The sequence below is a fragment of the Linepithema humile genome, chromosome 3 (genome assembly GCF_040581485.1).
Source record: "Linepithema humile isolate Giens D197 chromosome 3, Lhum_UNIL_v1.0, whole genome shotgun sequence".
Classification (NCBI taxonomy): domain Eukaryota; kingdom Metazoa; phylum Arthropoda; class Insecta; order Hymenoptera; family Formicidae; genus Linepithema; species Linepithema humile.
In genome coordinates, this window is record NC_090130.1 from 9,190,183 (window position 1) to 9,214,713 (window position 24,531).

Genomic DNA, 24,531 nt, shown 5'->3' on the forward strand with positions numbered 1-24,531 from the left:
TAAATTATTATACACTTAGAATAAAAATTATAGGATTAAGATTTTTCAGTTTAAAAATTCACGAATTTCACACAAACAGTTGTAACTTTCTGAAAAATCGTAGACTAATATTTCAGTTCTTCTTAAAGTCTCAACTTTATATTTATATGATAATCATCCTCAAAGATAATTTATTACTTGGTGGCAGTGCATTCTTTAAATAAGAATTTGTTTATTTCTGTTGAATTTCATAATTAATATCTATACGTTTATCCGTCTATTTATTTAATAAATATCGAATCTACACTTAATATGACAAATTCCATGACAATTTTGTTCCTTTCCCAATGCATATGTTTATGCGACTATGTAAGTGTGTCTGGATAGGCCCTAATTCTTACAATTAATACAACCATATATAGAATATTAAATTAACTGTTAAATTAGTTACTAGTTACCATAAATATGTAACCAAGTTAAGTTACAGTTATAGATAAAGAAAAAAAAACGAAGTTAAGTTATAGTTACGAAAAAAAATAACTGTAACTGTAACTTCGTTACAAGTAACGAGTTACTTCCCAACCCTGCGTTTCGACCTGTAATACAACACTGAGAAAGGCCTAACTACAGGTCGAAAGTTTGAATATTCTGTTTTGAAATAAATACGCATGTCCATCCAGTATAGCCTTTTTGCTCCTTAATTTATCATTGTATTAATAAATATAGATATAAATGTTTAATCTTCATCACATGTTTAATCTTTTATACAATCTTTTATACATCAATTTGTACAAACATTTTTTATTTGCATATTTTTAATTGTACTGCATTATTTAAGTATTTATTTCTTTGTAAGTAATATCCCATCACCATTAATGTTTCATATCGAGGGTTTCATAACAGAAGGGCGTATCTCCAATTTTTAGGAATTAATATTTTGCAAATCTAGAAGTGTGTCTGTATTTTTAATGCCTTCTTATCCAAAATTTATGAAAATTGCAGTTCTACGTACAAAATTCAAATTTTAAAACGTTTTTTTCGTTCCTGTAAAGTTGCGACTTCGGGCTTACACTTCTATGTAAACCCTCGAAACCCTCAATATAATTTTCTTAAACTAAGAATACTTCAAATGGAAAAGTAATTTTTTTGCATTATCTATCTTCATTCTGAATGTATTTATCTAAAATTGCTTCACTTGGATAATCCGGGACTGACAGTTGTCTGAATCCTTCATCGTCCACAAAGCAAATCTCATGCCCGTCCTAAAAGCACAGTTATCAACAACAAAGGTTTATGAAATAATAATAGTGATCGATAATATAGTAAGTTCACCAAATATTACAAGTACTTACTGGATCAGCAAGAATAATAACCCTTACAGAAGCTTTTCCTGGCGTATCTAGAGTTATAAGATCAGTCAAGATTTTATTTCCACTTTCTTTAATAGTTTTTTGAATTGACGGTTGCTCCGAAAGCGGCACTGCGAAAGCTATGCGTCCATATGCCTTTGCATGATTAACTTCAGTACCTAGCATACAAAATTGATTAATAACAAATAACAATCGATATTTAGATGACGGTAAGAAATTAAAGCAATCAAATTAGATAGTGTACGCGTACTTACCAATATCTTGAAATTCGAGCTTAGCTTGGTCTTCACTGTAGCCCATCAATACACTTTTATCCTTCCGATCAAATATCTTTAATCCCAGAATGTCCTTCCAATACGCAATAGTGCGTTCAAGATTAGAGCTGGATAAAGTAACTTTGTCTACTGGATCTGTTCAAAACATCAATGCATTTAGAAAATAATGTCACAAATTGATTTTGTATCAGTAGGAATTATTCCACATAAATTAACTTTTTGTGCTTACCACTGTTAGCAGGACACTGCTCATTAATAAGATGATATTTATATCCACCAGGTGCTTCCACTACAAACTTCCCATCTTCTTCTTGTACAGGCCAATTATTAGCACGCGCTCTTTCAATTGCATCTTTGGAACGAATAGTGATGGCTTTAAAATCATTTCCAGTTTCATACTCTTTAACTCCATAATTATATGTTAACTCAATCACAAAATGTGTATCTTCAGGGCCATATCCTATCATTGTTTTGCTCCAACGATTTGCATATGGTCTGTGAAAAGAATACATTTATAATATGATATATCACAACTTTAAGTGTTTTATATAAATAAGCAACGTGATGCAATCTTTTGAAAATGTGCAGAATGTCATCAACATTATATCAACAAGTTGTAATCAATTATTTGACAGTATCACATGTGTTGGAAAACCGAATTAAAAAGATAAGATAAGCAAATGTCATAATCATAAAAGCCATAATAGCAGTAAAATAAATAACGAAAAAATGGAAATTCTGCTCTCCTTTTTATTATTTTGAATATATAAAAAGTATATAAAAATAATAAAATAAATAAATAAATTAAAAAAATAATAAAAATATATAAAAAGTAGATTAACATATATAAGAGTAATGTCTAAATGACAATGCAGAAATGATTTTAATTATATGACTAATGACAAATTACTCACCCATTACAGGCAGCTTCGCATCCATCTGAGAATTCTTCGTGCCTTAGCACCTACAAAGGAAACAATTTGAAAAATTTGTAACCGGCGAATCGAATTATTTGAAAATGGGAAAAGAGAGATTACCTTCATTCCGAGAATCTCGCGATAAAATTTCGCGGTTAACCTACGATCAGGTATCTTGAATACAAAATGCAACGCACGTCCGGAAACCATTTTTCTCAGAAACCTCGCCGTGTTCGTTTCCTACAATGCAACCAGGAAGATTGTAACCGACTGAATTGAGACAGAATGAGCGGTTCGAAGCGGACGTAATTCTCATGCGCAGGGAAAAGGGAGGAAGTATGTCAGGGCCGGTAAAGGCCTTCAACTTGGATGTCAAATTAATTTAACGTCCAACTAAAGCAAGCATAATTCTTTTCTCATTAGACAAGTTTATCTAGGCAATTTAAGAAAGAAATTGCTCATTGCTTAATATCAGAAAAAGCATTTGTGTAATCAATATCTTTGAAAATAATTAAGCATGTTTATAAAGTCGACAGACTCAGTCTTGTTTTTTCGGTTCCTTTTTTTGTTACTATTTTTTTCAATAAAGCATTAATAAGCATTAATAAATATTAGATATTATATTAAACACGTAATGATGCACAATAGTAAAAAATGTCCTAGTAAAGTGTCGTCAATATGAAATCAATATATAAGTCGACGACGTTATATTAATGCTACCGACACTTTGCTACCTGAAGTTATTAATTTATATAAAACAAGAATTTATATTTTCGTTTCTCACAAGGTTCTCAATGTTACCTCTTAAATATACACGACTGAGAGCGAACTATTACGCATGCGTTACGGATGTGTATTTCCATCTAGCAACAGCAGACGACACGAACATTCAGAGCAGGTGGAAGTGTCAAAGTAACATATGTACTTTATGCTTGCTGATGAAACTACAGTGAGCTATTAGTCGAAACATTGTTTCAGTCAAACATAAATTATTCACAAGTTAATTTTCCGGTAGATATGATAGAGAATCTTGCAGCGAAACTATGCTTACTTTTACCGGAAAATGCCAACACAGGTACCTATGAATGTCATTAAACAGATGAAATAATAATATTTTCATATATTATAAGTTATTTATATAAAAATGGTAATTTATATGTGCACATCCTTATGTAAATATAAATACTGACGCTTAAAACACAAGATAATTTATAAAACACATAATAGACAATAATCATAATGACATATAAATTGATATCAAAGCTGTTTATCAGAAGAGATAATCTTTGTTTTCTCAGCCGAACAATGGAAGCTACTGGGACAAGAAAAAGATGGATCAATACTTATTGGATGGATGGAGGAATCAGAAAAAAACGATGCATGCACATCGTGCACCGTAGTCGGTTGTTACGACCAGATTAACAATAAATTACAGGTGAGAACTGCAACAAATTTGCTTTCCTTTACGTGTAAGTGTTTTAATCTTTGATTATATTTAGATATTACATCGCTTTCCGGAAGTATTAAACATTGTTCAAGCTACGGTCAACCAAAGTCACACTTTAATGGGATATGTGACAAAGGAAAAGAGTCACCTAGAAACGACAGATTCTCCCGAACATCAATGCTCAGATCACAATGCAACCAATGAATTCTACAGGGCGTTTCTCGTGGAATTGACAATTGACGATACCAAAGTTCACAATCTAGAGATGGAGAGATCTAAGCAAGTGCGGATACAATTTTTGTACAGAGAGAAGGAACAGCTTGGTGTGGACAAGTTTCTGGTGCTAATACATCACGAGTGTAAGTCAGTTTCACTTGATTTAAGCTCATATTGCATTTGTATACAAATTTTGATTGAACTCTTTAAGGTATTTTAACGTACACTGTTCAATTCGACGCATCTGTAAGTGATTCGAGACCGATAAAGGAACTAAAATCCGAAGTACTTGTGAAAACGTTCATATGGGCTCAGTGGGACATGGTTAATCAAGTACTCTATCACATACATCATCGACGAATTCCTACGAGCGTGGTCACCGAAAATGACGACGAAAGTAATTCTAGGTCCTCAAAGCCGACACTCAGCGGTCTTCAATTTCATGATAATTTGCCTCATGAAACAGTGGTGAGTTTTCTTTGATGAGATCCGAATTCTATTCTTCGATGAAAATAACAAGGATGTGTCTAAACTCAAAATTTCTATACAACATGTGTCACTAACAGTCTATAAAAGCAAGCTAATGTGCTAAACAAATATCTAACCTGTTTGATGATGAAACTGGCAGAATGCATGACGCTTAGTGTAACACTTGTTCTATCTTTTTAGCTGAATATTCCGCTAAATTTACCGCTACTGTCGCCGTCCTCTAGTTGCGGAACTTACGAAGACGACGTAATACCCCTGCGAGTCCACGATTGCTCCCTAGATCTCATAGTGGTGTCGGATTCCAAGGGGATGGTCTGCGTTTGTCACTACTATCTCTACCGGCCCGTGCAACCCCCGCAACACGTGCTCAATTCCTTGAACGAATCCAACACGGTGCACTTCGCGTACTCGGTGACGCTGCTGCATCACAGCTGCGTTATCCACTGCGTTATACCGGGCATAGCGTGGTCGCGCGCGAAACTGATCAGACCGACCTTCGCGATTTACGAGAATCATCACATGATAGTGTTTGTGCCGGGACTGTTCGCGCATCTCCTCGAGATTGGCGTGAACCACGAGCCCTGCTGTCACATACTGTGCGGCCCGCCACCGTCGATCCCGTCCCGCGCTTCTTATCTGATTCCGTTACTCGACTTGGACAACCCTGGCAGAGGAGCGAGGAAGAATTCTCTTCACGGTAATTCAGACGGCAAGATCGGTTGTTCGGAGGGAAGTGGTTCGAATGCCAACACGAGTATATTGACGATAGACTTACCTACTCTGGACCTCGTGCAATTGGCGATCCCCCCGGACTTCCTCACTGAAGTCTTTCGCAAAGAGACCTCGGTCGAGATTCGCTTGGGGATACTTCATTATTTCCTCTGTCACAAGAGTGACATAGACGTTATCGCGGAGTTGATGTCAATTATTGCGGAAAAGCCGCGTTCGCTGGACATTTCGCGCTTTATGCAAGAAATTCTCATAGGCAGCTCTTACGCATTGGTGCAGAAGAATCTTCTGGCGGACACCGTTCCTTTACTATCGTTACTGCCCGTCACTACTGTAGGGGATTACATGACTTTTGACATAAAAATGAACGACTTGGATATCACGTTAAGTCACGAAAAACTGTGGAACACATCGGTGATGTTGCTCTCGCCGCAACAGAGACTCGTTCCTTACCGTAGTGACCTGTGGACTAGACTGTGGGATCAGTTGAGTAAAAATGGTGATAAACTGAGATTCAAACCTAGCCACATCGCGGAGAAGCTATTAGTTTCTTTAGCTTGTTATCAACCGGAAGCACTGTCCAGATGCAGCACTCCGATGTCTCCAAGCGGAGGGTAACAACATTTCTTGATCTAATTCCGCATGTAACTGATTGCATGTGTATGTGTAACATGAAAGAGCGAATGTGAACTGTGTTCACTTGCTTATATTTCTTTTACGAGCATCAAAACGTACATTTTATCTGTTACACAATTTGAACAAAATTCTTGTCTCTTTCCAGTAATTTAATTAATTTCATAAATAATCCATTCGATGTTACAGATTCGTCGCGGTACCGCTCGGAGACTTCATGGGCAATCGGACCATCAAACTGGACTCGGGCCTTCCGTTTAACGAGACGGAAAGTTGCACCGCCTCGAAGCAAGAGCACATTGTATCGGTTAATTTGCGAGAGCTTTCCATGTATCTTCTGAAAAATGGCACACACACGTCGACTATGCAGATGCGAGGCTCCTGCACTCCACTACACGTTCATGCCATGGCTACGAGATACGTGGCTGCGCAATTGGAAGCTTCGCGTATACTGTGTCAAATACTTTGTAGAGCAGCCGGAGTCGATCCGAGAATCGAGCAAGAACGTGGCTTCGGTCTCATGTAAAATAATTTCTTTTTCTTTGGCACAATTTAAAATTTATCGCTGGATGCTGAAACATAAATTCACAATTCGCAGGATAGATTGCGTCTAAAATAAAACTCGTTTGTTTTTGTACCGAATGTTTTTTTTTATATAACTCTTACTTTTTGCAGAGACCAATTGGACGAAGCAAGACGATGGCTGCTGTTCATGCTCTTGCAGCGATACAGACACGCTGTAGAGAGCATTGCTTTCCCAGCGCCACAGGGATTTGCGTCGTTCTTCACTTATCTCGGTTATCGCACTCTTAAATATTCAATGTTTCTGCAATACATCGAACGCGCGATATTTGAACTTCAAGTTGACGTCACAAAGATTATTCTAGCTGGTACGTAAAATTTACAACAAAAAATTGCCGCATGTTACGATTTTTCAAACACAGTCTGAAGATTATTACTGCAAATAATTAACGTAAATTAATTTTTGTTTAGACATAAGCGACACGAAGGAAAATGTTGTTCAAAAATTGAAATTGTTATCCTTGCTGCCAAGATCTCGCGCAAAGAGACTTTTAAATCAATGGCTGCATCCAGTTAGTTTGATGTTGCGAGCTAGAGAACATGCCGCTAATATTCTGTGCGGTGAAATATCTCAGAGTCGCACCGGCAGTCGAACTTTACAATACCGTAATCATCACAACAGTAAGTGAAATATACGAGTAATTTTAAATAAGCACAAATGGAATATAATAAAACAGAAATTGATTTCAGGTTTGGCAGCATTTCCTTCTGCAGATCGTCTGTCGCCGTTAGATACCTTTCTGGATTTGCTTACCGCGAAAGGTGAGAATTAATGAAATGATATTTTTTAATGTAATTCATATCATATTGTCTTCGGAACACTTTTAAAATATATTATTAATTTTTACAGCTAGTCTAACAGAACTGGATTTTGGACTGTTAATAGAAGCAACAGTAACATCTACAGAAGACTTTCTGTAATAGAAATTGAATTTGGTGCTTATAATCGTTAAAAAATATTCAGGTAAAGATTGCTTTGATCATGACCGAGTGATCAATTAGGTCTTAGATTTATATAATATTTTTATGTATTTGACAGATTTTATTTACTTAAAAATTTTGCAATTTAAATCTTCTTTATTTATTAACTTAATTTTTTAATTAAAGAACGATAATTGCAAGAAGTACTTACAATTATAAATAATTGTTATTTTAACAAGAATCTCCAAAGTGATAAGTGCTATTATGGTTTAATTACCAGCAATGACTGTAAAATTCAATATCAACAAGCGAAAGTAATAGGAATCATTGTGCTTGGCAAGTTTAATTAAAAGTATTGTATATCATAGGTATTCATGAGTTCATATTTTAAAGAGATTTACTCGGTCTCTTACAGTAAGTGAGTAATTAATTATTCAGGCATAAGGAGACAAAAAGTGAGATAACAATATTAATTGTAAGCATCATCTATTAAAAAGCACATTCATATGTGCATCCATAGTTTGATCAACTCATTCTTGTGTGAGCGTAACAAGCATGAGAAAAAACTTTAATTAATCAACAATTTTCTATAATAGACGCTATTTGACGTTTAGCATGTAAGAAGACATATGTGATATACTAGATTAATATTTGACGTCTTGTAATGTGTGTTATTAATTGTGATATATTGTATTATATATTAATATATAAAATATTAATTCCGACAGTATTAACAATCATGCTTAATAATGAGATAGGATAAAAATAATATCATTTCTTTTACACGAAAAAATATCCTATAAATTAACATGTGCGGATTCTGATTTTTTTCCTCCCTTTTTCCTTTTTTTATGAAACACGATATAAAAAATTAAAAAAATTTAGAATAGTGTTAAGGGTCGACAGGAGTGACAGCCCGAGTCCGAATTGATTTTGGGAGCCTCATATGCGGAGAAACTAAGGCAAGGATAGACAAATCCTTGTCTCTCCTGTAATAGCTTTTCGAAATACGAGTACGAGCTGAAAATGCTTTTTAGCCGTCTTGCGGCAAAAGATAGTAGCGTAGTAAGGCTAACGAGAGCCCGCTTATCATACATCTCATATTTGCGTATGTATGTAAATTGTTCATAAATATTACATGCAATGTTTTAGCAAGTATAAAAGGAACTTGTATTTTCTCGATAATAAATTTCATTGCCCTGTATATATATATAATATTTATCAACAATTTATATACATATAACCATATGCAAATATAAAAAGTACGATAAGCGGGCGCTTGCTAGTCTTGCTACGCTAATGCGAGGTGTTTGTTTCTTTTTGTTAAGGCACTAGATATGTAGGTATTCTTATCCGCCATTTTGGTTCCTACTAGATGGAGAATTATAGCGTATATAGTATAGCTTATACGTACGCCATATTATACTAAGCTATACTATATACGCTATAATTCTCCATCTAGTAGGAACCAAAATGGCGGATAAAAATACCTACATATTTAGTGCCTTAGTTTTACGTGATCCGCCCATTGAACTATATACCATACTGGAACGAGCACGGGCTACCCCCTCCATTCGACAAAACGGTCAGACAAGGCAGTGACTCGGTACCGGATTTCTCTTTCTATCTCGTCTACTCTCGACTAATAGTAGCTGTGAACACGTGACCAAAACTGTTGGTTAGATAGAGAGATCCGGGTCCGAACAGCTATCTCCATCTGACCGGTCGAGAACAAAGGCGTGCTCGTTCCAGTATGGTATATCTATCAAAAAATTACTTTTTTTAAAAAAAGGTAAAAAAAGACGCCAAGTACACGCTCTTGTTACAACTAAAACAAAACCATATTGTTTTATCTTTTAAAAAAATTGTCGTATATATTAAACCTTTCAAAAAAACCTGTCATAGATATTAAAACCTTTAAAAAAAAACTTGTACATAGTAAAATTTTTAAAAAAGCTATTATATATACTTTCTACAAAAAAGTATGATATCAGGAAATGGCACCAAGTGGGACTAAAGAACTATGAATAAAGTTGTACACTATTTCTATAAAACTCTTCTATAAAACTCTTGTACATAAAGCTGTCGTATATATAATTAACTATATTATATACTATATATATTATAAAAAAATAAATACATAAATAAGAAAACAAAAAATTGAAATTAAAAAATTTTTTTAAATATTTAAAAAATAAAAATATTTAATTAAAAAATAAAAAAATATAAAAAATTTAATCAAAATAAAAAGATATTTATTAAAAAACGCAAAAAAACTTGGCGCTGCTACACCACAAAGTATTATAAAGCAATGAAATTAACATGTAGTTTACTGTAGCAGCGCCAAGTTTTTTTGCGTTTTTTAATAAATATCTTTTTATTTTGATTAAATTTTTTATATTTTTTCATTTTTTAATTAAATATTTTTATTTTTTAAATATTTAAAAAAAATTTTTTAATTTTAATTTTTTGTTTTCTTATTTATGTATTTATTTTTTTATAATATATATAGTATATAATATAGTTAATTATATATACGACAGCTTTATGTACAAGAGTTTTATAAAAATAGTGTACAACTTTTTTCATAGTTCTTTAGTCCCACTTGGTGCCATTTCCTGATATCATACTTTTTTGTAGAAAGTATATATAATAGCTTTTTTAAAAATTTTACTATATACAAGTTTTTTTGAAAGGTTTTAATATCTATGACAGGTTTTTTTGAAAGGTTTAATATATACGACAATTTTTTTAAAAGATAAAACAATATGGTTTTGTTTTAGTTGTGACAAGAGCGTGTACTTGGCGCCTTTTTTTTACCTTTTTTTAAAAAAGGTAATTTTTTGATAGATATCATTTTTTTTTGTATTATATATACGACAGCTTTTTTTGATTTAATATATAGGTACGACAATTTTTTGAAAGGTAAAACAATACTGTTTTGTTTTGATTCTGATAAAATTGACTGAAAATTATAAATGTTGAAACTAATTTAGGATCTGTCAAAAAAGCACACGTTTCAGAAGTTTTGTATGATTTGTCTAAAATAAATAAAATTAAATACCAAAGTTTAATATTTCTGTTCTATGTATCCTAAATTAATTACAACAATATTTATAATTTCCAGTCAATTTTAATCAGTCAAGAAAGCACACGTTTCAAGATTTTAGTATGATTTATCTAAAATAAATAAAATTAAATGTCAAAGTTTAATATTTCTGTTCTATGTATCCTAAATTAGTTCCAACAATATTTATAATTTTCAGTCAATTTTATTTTGTGTATTACAAGATTTCTTGTCGAGTTTGTTTATAATTGAGTTTGTTTATAATTTTTGTTTTTTATTTTCTATGGACATAAAATTGACTGGAAATCATAAATATGAGAACTAATTTAGGATAACTACAAAAAGTATCTTATGCTATATTTTTTTATATATAAAATATAAAATTGACTGGAAATTATAAATATTGTTGGAACTAATTTAAAATACATAGAACTGAAATATTAAACTTTGAGATATTTAATTTTATTTATTTTGGACAAATCATACACTAAAGTCTCGAATGATGTGCTTTTTTGACAGAATGTATTGTAAAATTAATTTATACAATTATACCAATCATCACTATGTTTTATAAGACCATTGTTTAGAAACTTTAGTGTATGATTTGTCTAAAATAAATAAAATTAAATATCAAAGCTTAATATTTCTGTTCTATGTATCCTAAATTATTTCCAACAATATTTATAATTTCTGGTCAATTTTAATTTTGTGTATTACAAGATTTCTTGTCGAGTTTATGTTTATAATTTTTGTTTCCAATTTTCTATGGATATAAAATTGACTGGAAATTATAAATATTGGAACTAATTTAGGATAATCACAAAAAGTGACTTATGCTATATTTTTTTTATATATAAAATTGACTAGAAATTATAAATATTGTTGGAACTAATTTAGGATACGTAGAATTGAAATATTAAACTTAGAGATATTTAATTTTTTATTTATTTTAGACAGATCATACACTAAAGCTTTTTGACAGAATGTATGGTAAAATTAAAACACAATACTTATAACCTATATACACTTATTTTACTTGATACATTTATATTGAATTTGATCACTCGCACTACACTGCACTACACTACTCTGATGAACACGAATAAAAAACTGGTGAACATTAAGCAGCCTTGAGTGTGCACCAGTGCAATGTAGTGCGAGTGGCCGAATTCAATATTATTCTTTTGACACATCTTCTGTAAGGTTATTTGGTATGCGCGGTTATTTCCTATAGCGCCACCAACACAAACCCAACTACTAACATCACTATAGCCATCTAGTGTGAAAAATGTTGATTGTACATCCTAGAAATTGAGATAATATTTTTGCATTTCGACTTTGGACTTTTATATATTTATTTATAAAGCACGTAGAGCAAAAACAAGCATACTTTTATTATATATTTTGGGTATGTGCTATTGATTGAGACCATTATCAACTCGATCGGCCCAGGCATTATTGAGTTCCGATAATCTCGGCTCTCTGGGCTCTTCGAGCTCGCGTAAAGATACACGTTCGGTCTTGCGCTGCGCGTGAACTTGGCGCGAGACACTACCGTGTCTCTTGATAGTTCAATGGATCCGCCAAAGCGATACGCCACCTGTGGACCTAAAATGTGGACATTGGAACTACGTAGCCATGTGCACAATTTTTGGTTTTGTTCCGTGCTATGTCCACGAAGGATCGATAATACAGAGTAATGTGCACATTGATGTATGTATAATATACATGTATAATATACATCAATGTGCACATTACTCTGTATTATCGATCCTTCGTGGACATAGCACGGAACGAAACCAAAAATTGTGCACATGGCTATGTAGTTCCAATGTCCACATTTTAGGTCCACAGGTGGCGTATCGCTTTAGCGGATCACGTAAAACCTGGCCGTGGCGTCTCTCAGGCTTCTCTCTGGTATGACGTCCGATGTCCAATATTAAAGCTTGTTTTCTAGACCAGGCCTGGCCAGAAGCTTGCTCGCGAGCAGCCTTCAAAGTCCGCTGGATGGGGACTCGGCCCCCACTATCTCGCCGTCCCCACTTTTGTTTGTTCTAGAACAGGCCTGGCCAAAAGCTTGCTCGCGAGCAGTCTTCAAAGTCCGCTGGATGGGGACTCGGCCCCCACTATTTCGCCGTCCCTTTTGTTCTAAAGCTTAGAACAAAAGATAGCGAACAAACAAAAGTGGGGACGGCGAGATAGTGGGGGCCGAGTCCCCATCCAGCGGACTTTGAAGACTGCTCGCGAGCAAGCTTTTGGCCAGGCCTGTTCTAGACGATAAAATATCTTTAACTAGAATTTCTAGACATCGTACGCAGTATGAATCCAAGATCTATAGAGAGAAGGTTACCTCATACGCAAAGAGGGACGAGCGGCAAGAGGGGCAATGATGATGTCATCTGTGAGCAGAAGCTATCTCAGGCCGCGGTCCGATTCACGTTCACAGCGCTATCAGTACACTAACGATTGGTCCAATTCACGCTCGCAGTGCCTTCGTGGACATAATGACATCATAGCACGTCATAGTTTTATGACGCGCACAGTGCTCATGGTACCCCTAGTTGAAAGGTGAGGCACTGTGAGCATCATGGCTGATTATGGTTGTGTGACGTCAGACATGCTACACGTGCTACACATTAATTTATTTATTATTTTATTTATTAGTCGTCGCGTTAAAAACAATAATGTCAAATCAGTTAATCTCCGTCCCTGTCTTTATAGAAGATACAGGTGAAACTGTGACCTTAAAACTTTCGCCACAAGATGCTGCAAAGGTTATGTTTTTTATCACTGTGTACAAAACAAATTTACGAGCTTATGACTGGTCCGAACAAAGCACCAATGCTTGCGTGCTTTCTCATTCGAACCGACCATTAATGCCGTGAGCGTTAGTAGTGCTGAAAACATGATTTGGACCGCGGCCTCAGACTGTTACTGTTGGCTGATGAGATCATCATGCTCTCTCCTTCCTTCATCGCCCCTCGCCATCAAGCTGTTTCTAGCTCCCTCCCTTCCTTTATCGTCACTCGCTCACAACCGGTTTTACTGAGGTAACCTTCTCTCTATAGATCTTGCTCCTTGCCCTCTCGCCCCTTTGTCGCTGAGCTGAAAAGTTTATGATGATTAGGTTATGTCTTCTAAGCTGCTCGAACTTTGTAGCTCCGTTCACCGTTCACATTCTAAAATCACCTGAATACTATTATAATATTGCTGCAAGATCTGCGAGGAATGTTTGTTGTTCAGGTTATTCCTAGGTAAGGTGTTGAATGTATGTCATTTAAAGAAAAAATTGAAATTTATCTTTTGCGAGTAAATTGTAGTGTTGTTTATCCATAAGTTATCCGATATACGACGTATTGTAGAACAGGCCTTAGTGCTCTACTAAAGTAGTTTTTCACCAAAAAACACAAGCGACACAAAAGTATTATTCTCTCTGTTGCTCATTGAATATCGAACAAAGACAGAGTGATACTTGTGTCGATTTGTGTCAACTTGTGTCCTTTGCTGAAAAACAACCTAGGACCAGCACCAAGCGTTAGTAAACAAAGCCATTGAAGAGTGCCTTGAAGAAGTAGGGCTGGTTCCACTAGGAAGAAGAGAGAGCTATATTGCCGGGTGACGTTTGTCTTTCTTGCAACGTTTTTGATTGGCTACCCTAATGGAAATATTTTGCTGACAGTGCTATGAAATCAATGAAAAGTGAAACGAAAGTTTTTGGAAAATTACTGAATATATTTCAAAATGAATCATAATTTTCCGTATAAAAATTTAATGTAATACTATGAAATGTAAGGAAAGTTAAAATATACTGTTGAAAAGTAATAAAAAAGTTTTTAAATAATTATCATTATGAAATTTACTGAATTGAACTGAAAACTGTTACTTTTTAATGAAAAATTGCTGAAATACTTATGAAATTAATTAATGGGGTCAATTGAGAGAAATTTTCAAATACATTTCAGCAAAATTTCGTTATATTTTTAGAAAAATATTTCTATCAGGGTGGGCACCAAACTTAATACGCGTACCAATGTTTTGACGATGTAAACTAGGTTTATATTTCATTTTTATTGACAGAGACAATGCAATGACATCATTAATCACTTTTAAATTAATCTAAATTTGTCCAATTAAAAGAATTAATAGAAAAGTGTTTCAATAAACATACATTTTTCAAATCCAATACAATATTTACCGATAAAACTTTTTGACTTATTAGCGTTAAGTCACAACTTTTTTTCTTGTTGTTAATTATGCAAAACTTTATTCAATTTTTTAATTATATCACTTTAAAATACATTTTAATATATACATATTTTCAGAATATAGAATATACACGATTTTACATAAGATTATATTGAAAAACACGTCTTATTTTCTTTTACAGGTGCAAACCATTATTATCTTCATATGATTCTATATTTATTACATATTGCAACTGGATATCTGCAAGTTATAAAGAAAGTAATATATATGAAGAAAAAAGGAATATGTGTACAGTACATTATAGGAGTAATAAATGCCTACAAATGACTAAAAATACGATTTGGTTTTGTGGAGATTATTTTCTTGCTTATAATCGCGCAAAGAATGGTACCATTAAAAAGGATGAAAAGATTGTGGGAAATAATAACACTTTTATTAAATCTATTGCTCTTTCCGATGATTATATTATAAGTGGCGACGTGTGAGTATTTATTTATGAACTGTATTTTATGTTTATTTTTTATTTTTATTTTTGACAAAAATTCTTGCAGAGATGGTATTATTAAGCACTGGAAAATTGAATCACAAAAGGATATAAGAAATGATCTTAAATATTCAGTAATACATAATGTACATAAAGAAATTGATGTCATAGACGCAACATCACAACACATTATAATTGGTTCTGAGGATTTAATAAAGGTAAGATTCAAGAAAAATTGCAATAATGCTATCTTAATGTAGTATGTAAAAAGTTTGTTTTTGCGTAGATACTGAAATATACAGACGATAAAAATGGTTGTACGGAAGAAAAGCAAATATTTTGTGGAGTCGACGTGGAACAACCTAAAGACTATTGGTTTGACAACCAATTTTATATAAACTCAATCTCATTTGACCCTATAGGAACAAAATTTGCTGCTAGTTTCTATGATTTTAATGAATCATTAACGTCGTTTCTAATTTACGATATTGAAAAAAAGTAAGTAATATTTCAATTAATTGATCAATTTCTACAAATGTTGATTTAAACATTGACTATGTTTACAGACACTATTATATGATTCAATTTAATAACATTTCTAATTATAACTTACAAGGACGGTTTAATAACTCAAAAATTCTTAAAAATTTGAAACTGCAGAAATATAATATATGAACCTAATCAAAAAGCTATTTCTTGTTTTGGCAACAAATAATTCTAGAGGGGGAAATATTTTTCGAAAAATCGGAATTTCTTTAAAAAGTGTTTCCATCCCTAGAATTATTTTTTATTTAAAACAAAAAATAGCTCTTTGATTAGATTTATATGAATTATTTTTCTGCAAATTTTTTAGAATTTTTGGGTTATCAAAACTTTCTTGTTAGTGAGTACTGAATTATATATACGGGAATGGGCACTGAATCACTTCTTGCGGAAGAGAACTACATGTCATGTGTTGCTGTCCTTTCACATACAGTTAAGTTCGAAACTTTTGACTGTGTTTGGCGTAGTAGGTACACACCAGACACAGGAATGTCTTAGGGCCTATTCAGACAAACTTGCATAGTCGCATAAACATGTGCTTAAAAAAAATTAATTAGTTCATTTCTTTATGCATTTGTTTATGGACCAATCATGCAAGTTTGTCTGGATAGACCCTTAAGGCCATCACACACAAAATGACATAACTGCATATGCATAGCATAAGACCGTCTCGACCAATGAACATCTAGCATAAAGGCGCCATATTGATTTACATAGCATGCTCTTTGGTCGAGACGGTCTTATGCTATGCATATGCAGTTATGTCATTTTGTGTGTGATGGCCTTTACACATGTATTTGTCAACGAGTGTCAAGGCACATTTGAATTTGCTTGTGAAATTCACACTCGTTCAAGTTCATATGTTAAGGCATTTCTGTGACCAAGTGTTCAATCGGTACAATACCTACGAATCAAGCGTAAAAACATTTTGGCCTGTCTGTATATCTATAAAGTATAAACTACTGATTTTCTATCCAATAATAAGTGAAGAACGTGGGCATGAGAGAAAGTAAAAATATATCTTTCTCTCTTTCACATAGTGGAAGGATCCGTCGTTAAGCCTGCATCAGATTACGCATTGAAGATTAAAAATTAAAAATTGAAGTTTAACCAATCAATACAAAAAAAGCCAAAAATTCTTTATCTTGATTGGTCAAATTTCAATCTATAATTTTTATTTTCAATATTTAATGTGTAGTCTGATATAAACATTTTGCCCGTATATAAAGCTATACTCTGTCCAGCGAGAGAAAAACCCGGTCTGCGCATAGAAGCATAGCAGTCAAAGTGGAAAGAGCGTTGCGCCACTCGCTGGCATTGGAAAGCTGCACAATCAGTACAATTGTGTGGAATGGCGGGCTTTCTAAGCGTTCCGTGAGGAAAGACTTGAACGAAACAGACGAGTTTTTGATTTAACCGTGGACCATTCTTTCGCTGGACAAAACATAGGATTTTATGTATTATTGGAATAAAATATACATATTAATGTATAGCAATTTTAGTTATCATGTAATGGATAAAAAATTTGGAGATGTTTGTCGCCAACTACTATGGGAGGATCCTCAAACTATTCTCATGTGTTTTCAGCGATCTATTAAAAAAATGGACATGAGGTAATAAATCTTATTGTTGATATTGTTACGTCCTGATAGATGTAGAATTTTTTTTCGTTGGGCTCGGCGATCGACGTAAACGGGCCTGACCGCACGAGCCGAGCGGCACGTTTAGGACTTGCGACGGGTCAGCGACTGGAAGAGTCGTTTTTACTCCGTCAACAAGTCAACCGCTCGTGGTTCCCTTTTTGGGTCAAGGAATTGAATCCCTATTACCCGGGGCGGAACCTTTGTGCGCAATTTGAGAGGGAAGGTGTGAGGGGGTGACGAACGAGGAGGGTGTGGTTAAATGAAAAAGGACAAAAGTTTAATTTATTAAAGACAACATTTTAATTTGATTGAATTTATAATTAGGATACAAAAACTTAATTCTTGATCGCATGTGTTAATAATTTTATTTGTGTATTCTTTACAATAATGTGTGTGTGTGCGTGAGTGTTTCATTTTTCCGGAGGGAGCACAGAAGAAATAATAAAATAAAGATTAATGAACTGACTTACTCGTTGCAGGATAGTTTCGGATCGGGTTGAATATGTTCAGTGGTTCTGAACAGGCGCCCCGTTGAGGGATGGTGTATAGGCGTCGGACCCTTTTGTAAACGTGTGGGCACCCTGCTGCGGGATGGTGTCGTCAGGGTGATGGACCCTCTACTTGAGATGCACCACTTGGTCGCGACAAAGTATCGACTTGTTTAATTCGCTGCCCGAACTACTCGAAAAACTGTCTGAAGGACTTGGCAAAACTTGCTTGATGAACTGAGTGACTAATTGTGTATAATTGACGTTTGGAGCCACCAAAACACGGGTTTTTATACCCTTTTCTTGGGGTGGATCCATTTGGAAAATCTTAGGTTTTTGAAGCGGGGATCGAATAGGAATTAGTCTTGTGAGAAGATTTTTAATGTGGGGGAGGGTGGCGTCATTTTTAGCTAATAGGATTAGGTTTAGGTAATTAAGTTACTTGGAATAGGGGTAGGAAGAAAGAGGCCTTAACGAATAAGGAATAGCGTCGTTTCGGGTCCATAAGCGATGGGGTTAGGTTTTTGAGGTGGCGTAACCCGGTTGGTGTTAATTAGTATAGGTGGGGTGCATCTCAGTGTCTTAAGATCTAGGTGGGCGTAGTCTTTAGACCGTACGACGGAACAAAGGGTGGTCTATAGAGGTGCTTGCCCCGATTCCCGGCTTTCGGATTAGAGGGTTGAGAATCGGTATATGAGTTCGCGAGACCTTGGGTCACTGATCTAATAAATTTGACAGTTTACGACTGTCGCGTGGCCCTGGAGTCGCGTGGAGAGTGCGATTAATGCATCTCGGTTTCCCAGACCTACTGAACACGTGCACCGTATCAGGTGTCATGCCTTCTAGGCGTGCGACTGTGGTCATTGCCCGATCGTCACTCGGTAAAACCCTATCTACTAGGGTTCCCGTAGGCGGAATCCAAATATATGGCTAGCTGGTGCCAGTTTTTATTTCTTACTTTAAACATCTGGAGTCGACTAAGGACTCCGGTTACCGCGAGTTTTGACTTTTATGATTTTTCTGACGACGATAAGCACGCTGACCGACCAAAGTATTTTCAAATATCTATCCCCCTTGCTATTTTTCTCTGTGAGAAAGTTCGAGCTCATGGTGTCTCGTGAGAAAAACAGCTCTGGCGTTATAATATTTTTTAAGAGTTTTTGTTGGTCCCGTGTTTACTAGGTCTGGTATTTAATAAAAAGAAAAGAATCGTAAAGTCTGATCAGGACGTAACAATATTAATTAACTATTTAATTTCTTTATATTTGCTACTATCATTTCAGAACATCCGAAGTTGTACGTACATGGGATTCTTCAAAATATGGCTTATCATTGTGTTGCTCATCAGATAATCGGTACACTTTTGTAACGGGATTTATTAAGATTGCTCTATGGGATCAGAGACAAAGTGATGCCATTCAAGTTTGTATTTTATTTTTAAATTATTTGTATCATGTACTTTATTAGTAAATTATTATTGTCTTAAAAATTTTTAGACGTATACTATGGAACATGACGACGATACAGGTATATGTGCTTTAGAATTTGATAACACTCATATTTATGCTCTTAAAGGCTTAAATCTTTATGAATTAGATTTTACGGAAAGACACCACTTTGATCACAAAGAAATAAAAAAGTTATTTGGCAATTTTTATTAAATAAAGCAAAATTGGTTTAAAATTTTTTTATTATATTTTATATGTTTACATCATTTTAATGAAATCTATACAAATTGAGAACCGCCGTGCTGCTCAAGATGCGATCAGTCAAAAAGATCATTCGATTTGTTTTATCTCTTTTTGTTGTACACTCTCTTCACTGAATTTTATACATGTATATATTCATGTATACTCTACACATATGTATATAAAAAATGGAGGCTTTCCAACAGCCTATAAATAAAGAAACAAAACAATCCCATTGTTTTTCTCTGTTTTTTTCTTATGCCACACTTATATGAAAAAGCTTGTATCAGACGAGCCTGCATGCAACTTGTTGCAGCAATTCACAAGCAATCTAGTAAATTACTATAGCACAAAAATTGATAAATGATAAGGTCTGGCCAAGTTCCAAAAAAGACACTCCAATATGTTTATATTTTAATAATTATCTAAATTTTTAATATATTACCAACATGAAAAGTAACTGATATATTATTCAAGGTGCAAATTCAAAATAAACATACATAAAATATACATAATATATATAAATAAAACTGATCAAAATTTGATTCTAAAAAGTAAGTGATATGTTATTCTTAGTGCACATACAAAATTTAAAAAATTTAATAAAAATAAAATATTTATTAAAAAATACAAAAACACTTGGCGCTGCCAAGGGGCTTTACCCATCCCCTTTTAGCCCCCCCCCCCCCGTGCAACCCCTTTGCGCTATTTCTTCCTTCCCCCTGTTGAGAGGCTCCACCGCCTTTCCGTCCCTCTTTAGGGTGCCGTCACATATAGCTCGTAATCCGTAATTTGCACCAGAAGTCCACAAAAGTTACTAGGTATTTCGTCCGTAACGTTACGTGTGTTTTTATCTCCTTGTGTCCCATGAAGCCGTAAATTCAGACGTAACGGTAGTACTATTTTTAATTAACAGATTATAATTGTTTATTTGTATTTTATTCATAAGAAAACTACAGAATATATTATGATTTTAACAAAAGTTTTAATTAAATCGTCAAATTTAGTTAAATAAATAAAATTAGAAAAAGCATTACTATTAATAACAAGTAACTTGTAGTAACTTTTACGAAAATTTCATAGAATTACGGCTCCATGGGACACAAGGAGATAAAAACACATGTAACGTTACGGACGAAATACCTAGTAATTTTTGCGGACTTCCGGTGCGGATTACGGATTACGGGTTGTATGTGACGGCACCCTAAGATTAAAGACGCGTACAATGACCTATGATTAAAGATCATTCAAAGGCTTATAGCGTTTTCGATTATACAGGATTTGAACGACCCAGGGTTGGTTAATGACGTCATTGCAACCTCTCCACCAATGAAAGACTTGCATTTATAGTAAAATAGTGATTGATCAACCCTGGGTCGTTCAAATCCTGTATAATCGAAAACGCTATTAGTTTACACCGATTATTTAGTATGCGTACCAAGTACTAAATCTGCTTCTTCGATAGGTATAAATTGTTTAGTGTAAAATCTACACCAATCAAAGAAGCAAATTTAATACTTGGTACGCGTACTAAACAATCGGTGGTTGCGTTCCGTTTCGCACATTATGCGCACGAATTACATAGAAAACGTTCCGTTTCACTCAATGCGCGCATGAACAGCGCTTAGAATTCCCTAGATCCCCACCACCTGCAGCGCATAATACACGCATCAGCTACCTCAAGTTTGAGTTGCAGCAGCTTATAGGCCGGAGCACAGACTTTTACATAAAGCATAACGCATAAGCATAAGGAAATTGATTGGTCTATATATAAGCATAAGCAAATGCATAAAAAAATGGACCAATCAATTTCCTTATGCTTATGCGTTATGCTTTATGCAAAAGTCTGTGCTCCGGCCATACGCGTTCCATGCGATTGCGTAATTGCATATGGCGATTGATAGCAATATTGTAAAAAGTGTCAAAATAGGAAGAGTCATAATGGAAGAGTCATTGATGATTCACTACTATTACTGTCACTCATTTCATCAATTAAAAACATTGTCACATTGATAGCGCAATTTATTGTGGAATCTATTTTGATTTTCCGCTTCTAATGCGTTCAATATCGTTCCGTTTCAAAGCATGTATCATGCGCATAATGAAACGAAACGCAATGCGCTAAGCATTAACGATGCGAACGATGCGTGCTATGCGCAAAACGGAACGCAACCGGTGTAAACTAAGCCAAAGTCGTTAAAGGTCAACTGTGGCTGCGTTCCGTAAAGCGCATATGCGCGCATCTATAGTATACATAACGTATACTACAGATAGATGCGCGCATATGCGCTTTACGGAACGCAGTCTGTGTGTACTTGTTTTCTTTAAAATCTTTTCTCATAAAATTACCCAGATTACACACAATATTGTATGAATATTCTATGATGCATCAAATATATTTTTATGAGAATATTCTCGAAGAAATCATTTATATATGTCTGTAGAATATCCTTGTTCATAAAGAATATTCTATAAACCTGCCCAGAATATGTTAAAATCAGCAATAGGAACATATTGTTTACATATTCCATAAATGTTCACTGAATATTCAAATGTACTGAAGATGTACATATAGATGACGTTCAGAATGTATAGTAGAAAATAGATCAAGATTCAACTTCTGTCAATTTCATTTCCGTTCCACTTTCGATCAGCACGTGCATTAATAGTTACGCAGTTAGTCTTGATTAATCTGTACAATTCAAGCTGCAATTATAATTAATACAAAGATTCAATTAATCCAAAGGTAAGTTTAGATTTTAAGAATTTTTTTACTAAAAATGATTGCTTAAAATAATAGATTCTTTAACCTAACCCTAACATAACCTTAAAAGTACTTTCTTATAACAAATAATTTCTCGTTTTAGAAAGCCGAGCAAGCCGACTTCTGGCTTCTCGAGTTTATCTTCGAAAATTTTTTCGAAAATAATATGAAACGTAGTAAAGTGACTTTTTATAGAAACATTTGTAACGGTGCAGCCCGCAAGCTGCATCGTTACGGCTACGGACCGTCCATCGTCCGTAGCCCACCAAGGGCGCATCAAGCGCCGATAAATTTCTTATCGAAACAACGGCGGTCAACCGCCGAAAATCCCCCACACCCGACCGTTCCGAAATTTCGTTTTGTGGGGGACTCGCCGCCGAAACCGCCGATGCTTGCCGATTCGAAACCATTCGGCTGCCAGCCGGGTATAAAAGAGGCCCGGCTGTACGTCTTCTCACCAATGCTGCCAGAAACGAGCGGCGGCATCACACTAATACAACCGAGAACCGATGACGTCACCCTATCCGTGTGAGCTCGACCCGGTCGACCAATGGAAGAGAACGCCGTCTCCCTTCCACCGAGCCGACGCAACAGACGATAAATGCTAAGAAGTAAGTATTTCTAAGGCATGTGGCTGGAATATGAAAAATCCCGTGTTCGAGATTTGCTTCTCGCAACTTTCTTTTCTTTTTTCCACATTTGTTTCTAACAGTGTAAATTATCAAATAATCTTTTTTTTGCTTAAAAAATAATAGTTTATATTTATTAATAATATTCGCATATGTTAAAACTAACAATTTTTGAAATAATTCAGATTTGCTATTGTCAATAGAAAAATGAAGTTATTTTGCAATATTGCAACAAAGTGTAAATTTAACATATACTATGTTCTTGCCATTCGCCTTATTCGTTTAGCCATGCTTGCTTTGGCATTTATGTCTATCGACTCGAAAGATTTTACATACCTGTAAAACTTTTAATTATTTCCCAACTTACAATTAGTCACTCGCGTCCTGATATTTTTTCTCCCGTTCAATAATTTTCTATTCGTACATTCGGAGAATCCGAATAGTGAGATCAATAATGTACTTAATTTTCGTACACTCTAGTATCTCAATCTGAGATCGGTGTACATTTTAACGTGTCAAATGTAGACGAATTATTTCTATATAAAAGATAATTAAAATTTTCACACCAACAATCTATGATATATGCTCCATATGCCATATTATATTTTATTCCATTTTTAATCATTTATTTTAAACTATATTAGCAAAAGTTACTGTACTATGGAGATGAGTGGAGGAGACGGTAATATATATTATAAATGCAGTCAGATTTATTGTACTCTTGTTAAAATATTGTAAAAATAATGTATTATTAGTAATTATAATAGTATTTATTAGTAATTATAATAGTATTATTAATAGTGGTCTTCCGCACCACCTTCGAGGTTCCACTAACGGCGCGTTAGGTTTTTTTAGTGGACCTTCGCCAGGAGCCCTATTATACCACATTTCATTAATCTTTCTATATATTTCTTTTATACATATGTGATGTCATTTGCAGACATGTTAGTAATATTTTATTTATCTATAAATATGTGACGGGATAGAGAGTTAGCACGAGATAATTGATTTTATTTGAAATTTTATTTTATATATATGTAAAATAAATCTTAATATAAAATTATCACAATATGACTAGTCAATATATATTTATTATAATGTTATCACATAAATTAGATTAAAAAACATATTATTAATAATAATAATAAATCAATAAAAAAATATAAAATAAAAATATAAATAAAAAATTAAAAAATAATAAAAATATCGTCAAAAATAATAAAAATATAAATAAAAAAAATATAAGTATATTGTATAAGTAATATAAGTTAAAAAATAAAAATATAAATAAAAAATAGAAAAGATATTAAAAAATAAAAATATAAGTATATTGTATAAGTAAATAAGTTAAAAAATAATAAAAATATAAATAAAAAATACAAAAAAAATATTAAAAAATAAAAGTTTGTTAAAAAAATAAAATTAATATTAATATGAAATTAATATATAAAATTATTTTTA

At 33.9% G+C, this 24,531-nt stretch overlaps 3 protein-coding genes and 2 long non-coding RNA genes across 7 annotated transcripts; 3 read left to right on the top strand and 2 right to left on the bottom strand.

The window, feature by feature from the left end:
- Positions 1-714: 714 nt before the first annotated feature.
- Positions 715-2,856, bottom strand: LOC105669439 (glyoxalase domain-containing protein 4). The gene is made up of 6 exons (XM_012362403.2): positions 2,662-2,856; positions 2,539-2,588; positions 1,854-2,119; positions 1,604-1,759; positions 1,332-1,507; positions 715-1,241 (listed from the first exon to the last, which is right to left on the bottom strand). Exons 1-6 carry the CDS (start codon positions 2,749-2,751, stop codon positions 1,131-1,133), a joined length of 849 nt encoding a protein of 282 aa, XP_012217826.1. The 5' UTR covers positions 2,752-2,856; the 3' UTR covers positions 715-1,130.
- Positions 2,857-3,310: 454 nt separating this feature from the next.
- On the top strand, positions 3,311-8,295 carry pigeon (protein). The gene is made up of 10 exons (XM_012362402.2): positions 3,311-3,616; positions 3,840-3,976; positions 4,041-4,347; positions 4,416-4,672; positions 4,874-6,036; positions 6,245-6,577; positions 6,731-6,945; positions 7,049-7,258; positions 7,328-7,399; positions 7,488-8,295. Exons 1-10 carry the CDS (start codon positions 3,559-3,561, stop codon positions 7,556-7,558), a joined length of 2,823 nt encoding a protein of 940 aa, XP_012217825.1. The 5' UTR covers positions 3,311-3,558; the 3' UTR covers positions 7,559-8,295.
- Positions 8,296-13,265: 4,970 nt separating this feature from the next.
- Positions 13,266-15,003, bottom strand: LOC136998473 (uncharacterized). Its single transcript, XR_010889055.1, has 2 exons — positions 13,815-15,003; positions 13,266-13,730 (listed from the first exon to the last, which is right to left on the bottom strand). It is a non-coding gene; the product is annotated as an uncharacterized lncRNA (long non-coding RNA).
- LOC105671887 (uncharacterized) lies at positions 13,724-19,907 on the top strand. Of its 3 annotated transcripts, none has more exons than XR_010889045.1 (7): positions 13,724-13,879; positions 15,013-15,312; positions 15,383-15,533; positions 15,602-16,290; positions 17,361-17,471; positions 19,273-19,411; positions 19,486-19,907. XR_010889045.1 is itself a non-coding variant. In XM_067351137.1 (7 exons), the coding sequence occupies exons 1-7, from the start codon at positions 13,854-13,856 to the stop codon at positions 19,648-19,650; spliced, it is 1,104 nt and encodes a 367-aa protein (XP_067207238.1). In that variant the 5' UTR covers positions 13,724-13,853; the 3' UTR covers positions 19,651-19,907. The 3 variants fall into 3 exon arrangements, 1 of the variants encoding a protein (XP_067207238.1); XR_010889044.1 differs by having other exon boundaries at positions 15,602-15,813; positions 15,882-17,471; XM_067351137.1 differs by having other exon boundaries at positions 15,602-15,813.
- A 2,393-nt stretch (positions 19,908-22,300) lies between these two features.
- Positions 22,301-24,522, top strand: LOC136998474 (uncharacterized). The gene is made up of 2 exons (XR_010889056.1): positions 22,301-22,423; positions 22,545-24,522. It is a non-coding gene; the product is annotated as an uncharacterized lncRNA (long non-coding RNA).
- Positions 24,523-24,531: the final 9 nt, after the last annotated feature.

Coding starts and splice junctions, on each gene's coding strand:
- LOC105669439 (XM_012362403.2), bottom strand. CDS start 2,751: ATGGTTTCCGGACGTGCGTTGCATTTTGTATTCAAGATACCTGATCGT. Junction 2,589..2,661: donor GCGAGATTCTCGGAATGAAG/GTAATCTCTCTT, acceptor TTTCCTTTGTAG/GTGCTAAGGCACGAAGAATT. Junction 1,760..1,853: donor GCAGTGTCCTGCTAACAGTG/GTAAGCACAAAA, acceptor TGTTTTGAACAG/ATCCAGTAGACAAAGTTACT.
- pigeon (XM_012362402.2), top strand. CDS start 3,559: ATGATAGAGAATCTTGCAGCGAAACTATGCTTACTTTTACCGGAAAAT. Junction 4,673..4,873: donor ATTTGCCTCATGAAACAGTG/GTGAGTTTTCTT, acceptor CTATCTTTTTAG/CTGAATATTCCGCTAAATTT. Junction 6,037..6,244: donor CCGATGTCTCCAAGCGGAGG/GTAACAACATTT, acceptor TCGATGTTACAG/ATTCGTCGCGGTACCGCTCG.
- LOC105671887 (XM_067351137.1), top strand. CDS start 13,854: ATGTTTGTTGTTCAGGTTATTCCTAG. Junction 15,534..15,601: donor GTTCTGAGGATTTAATAAAG/GTAAGATTCAAG, acceptor GTTTTTGCGTAG/ATACTGAAATATACAGACGA. Junction 17,472..19,272: donor ATTAAAAAAATGGACATGAG/GTAATAAATCTT, acceptor CTATCATTTCAG/AACATCCGAAGTTGTACGTA.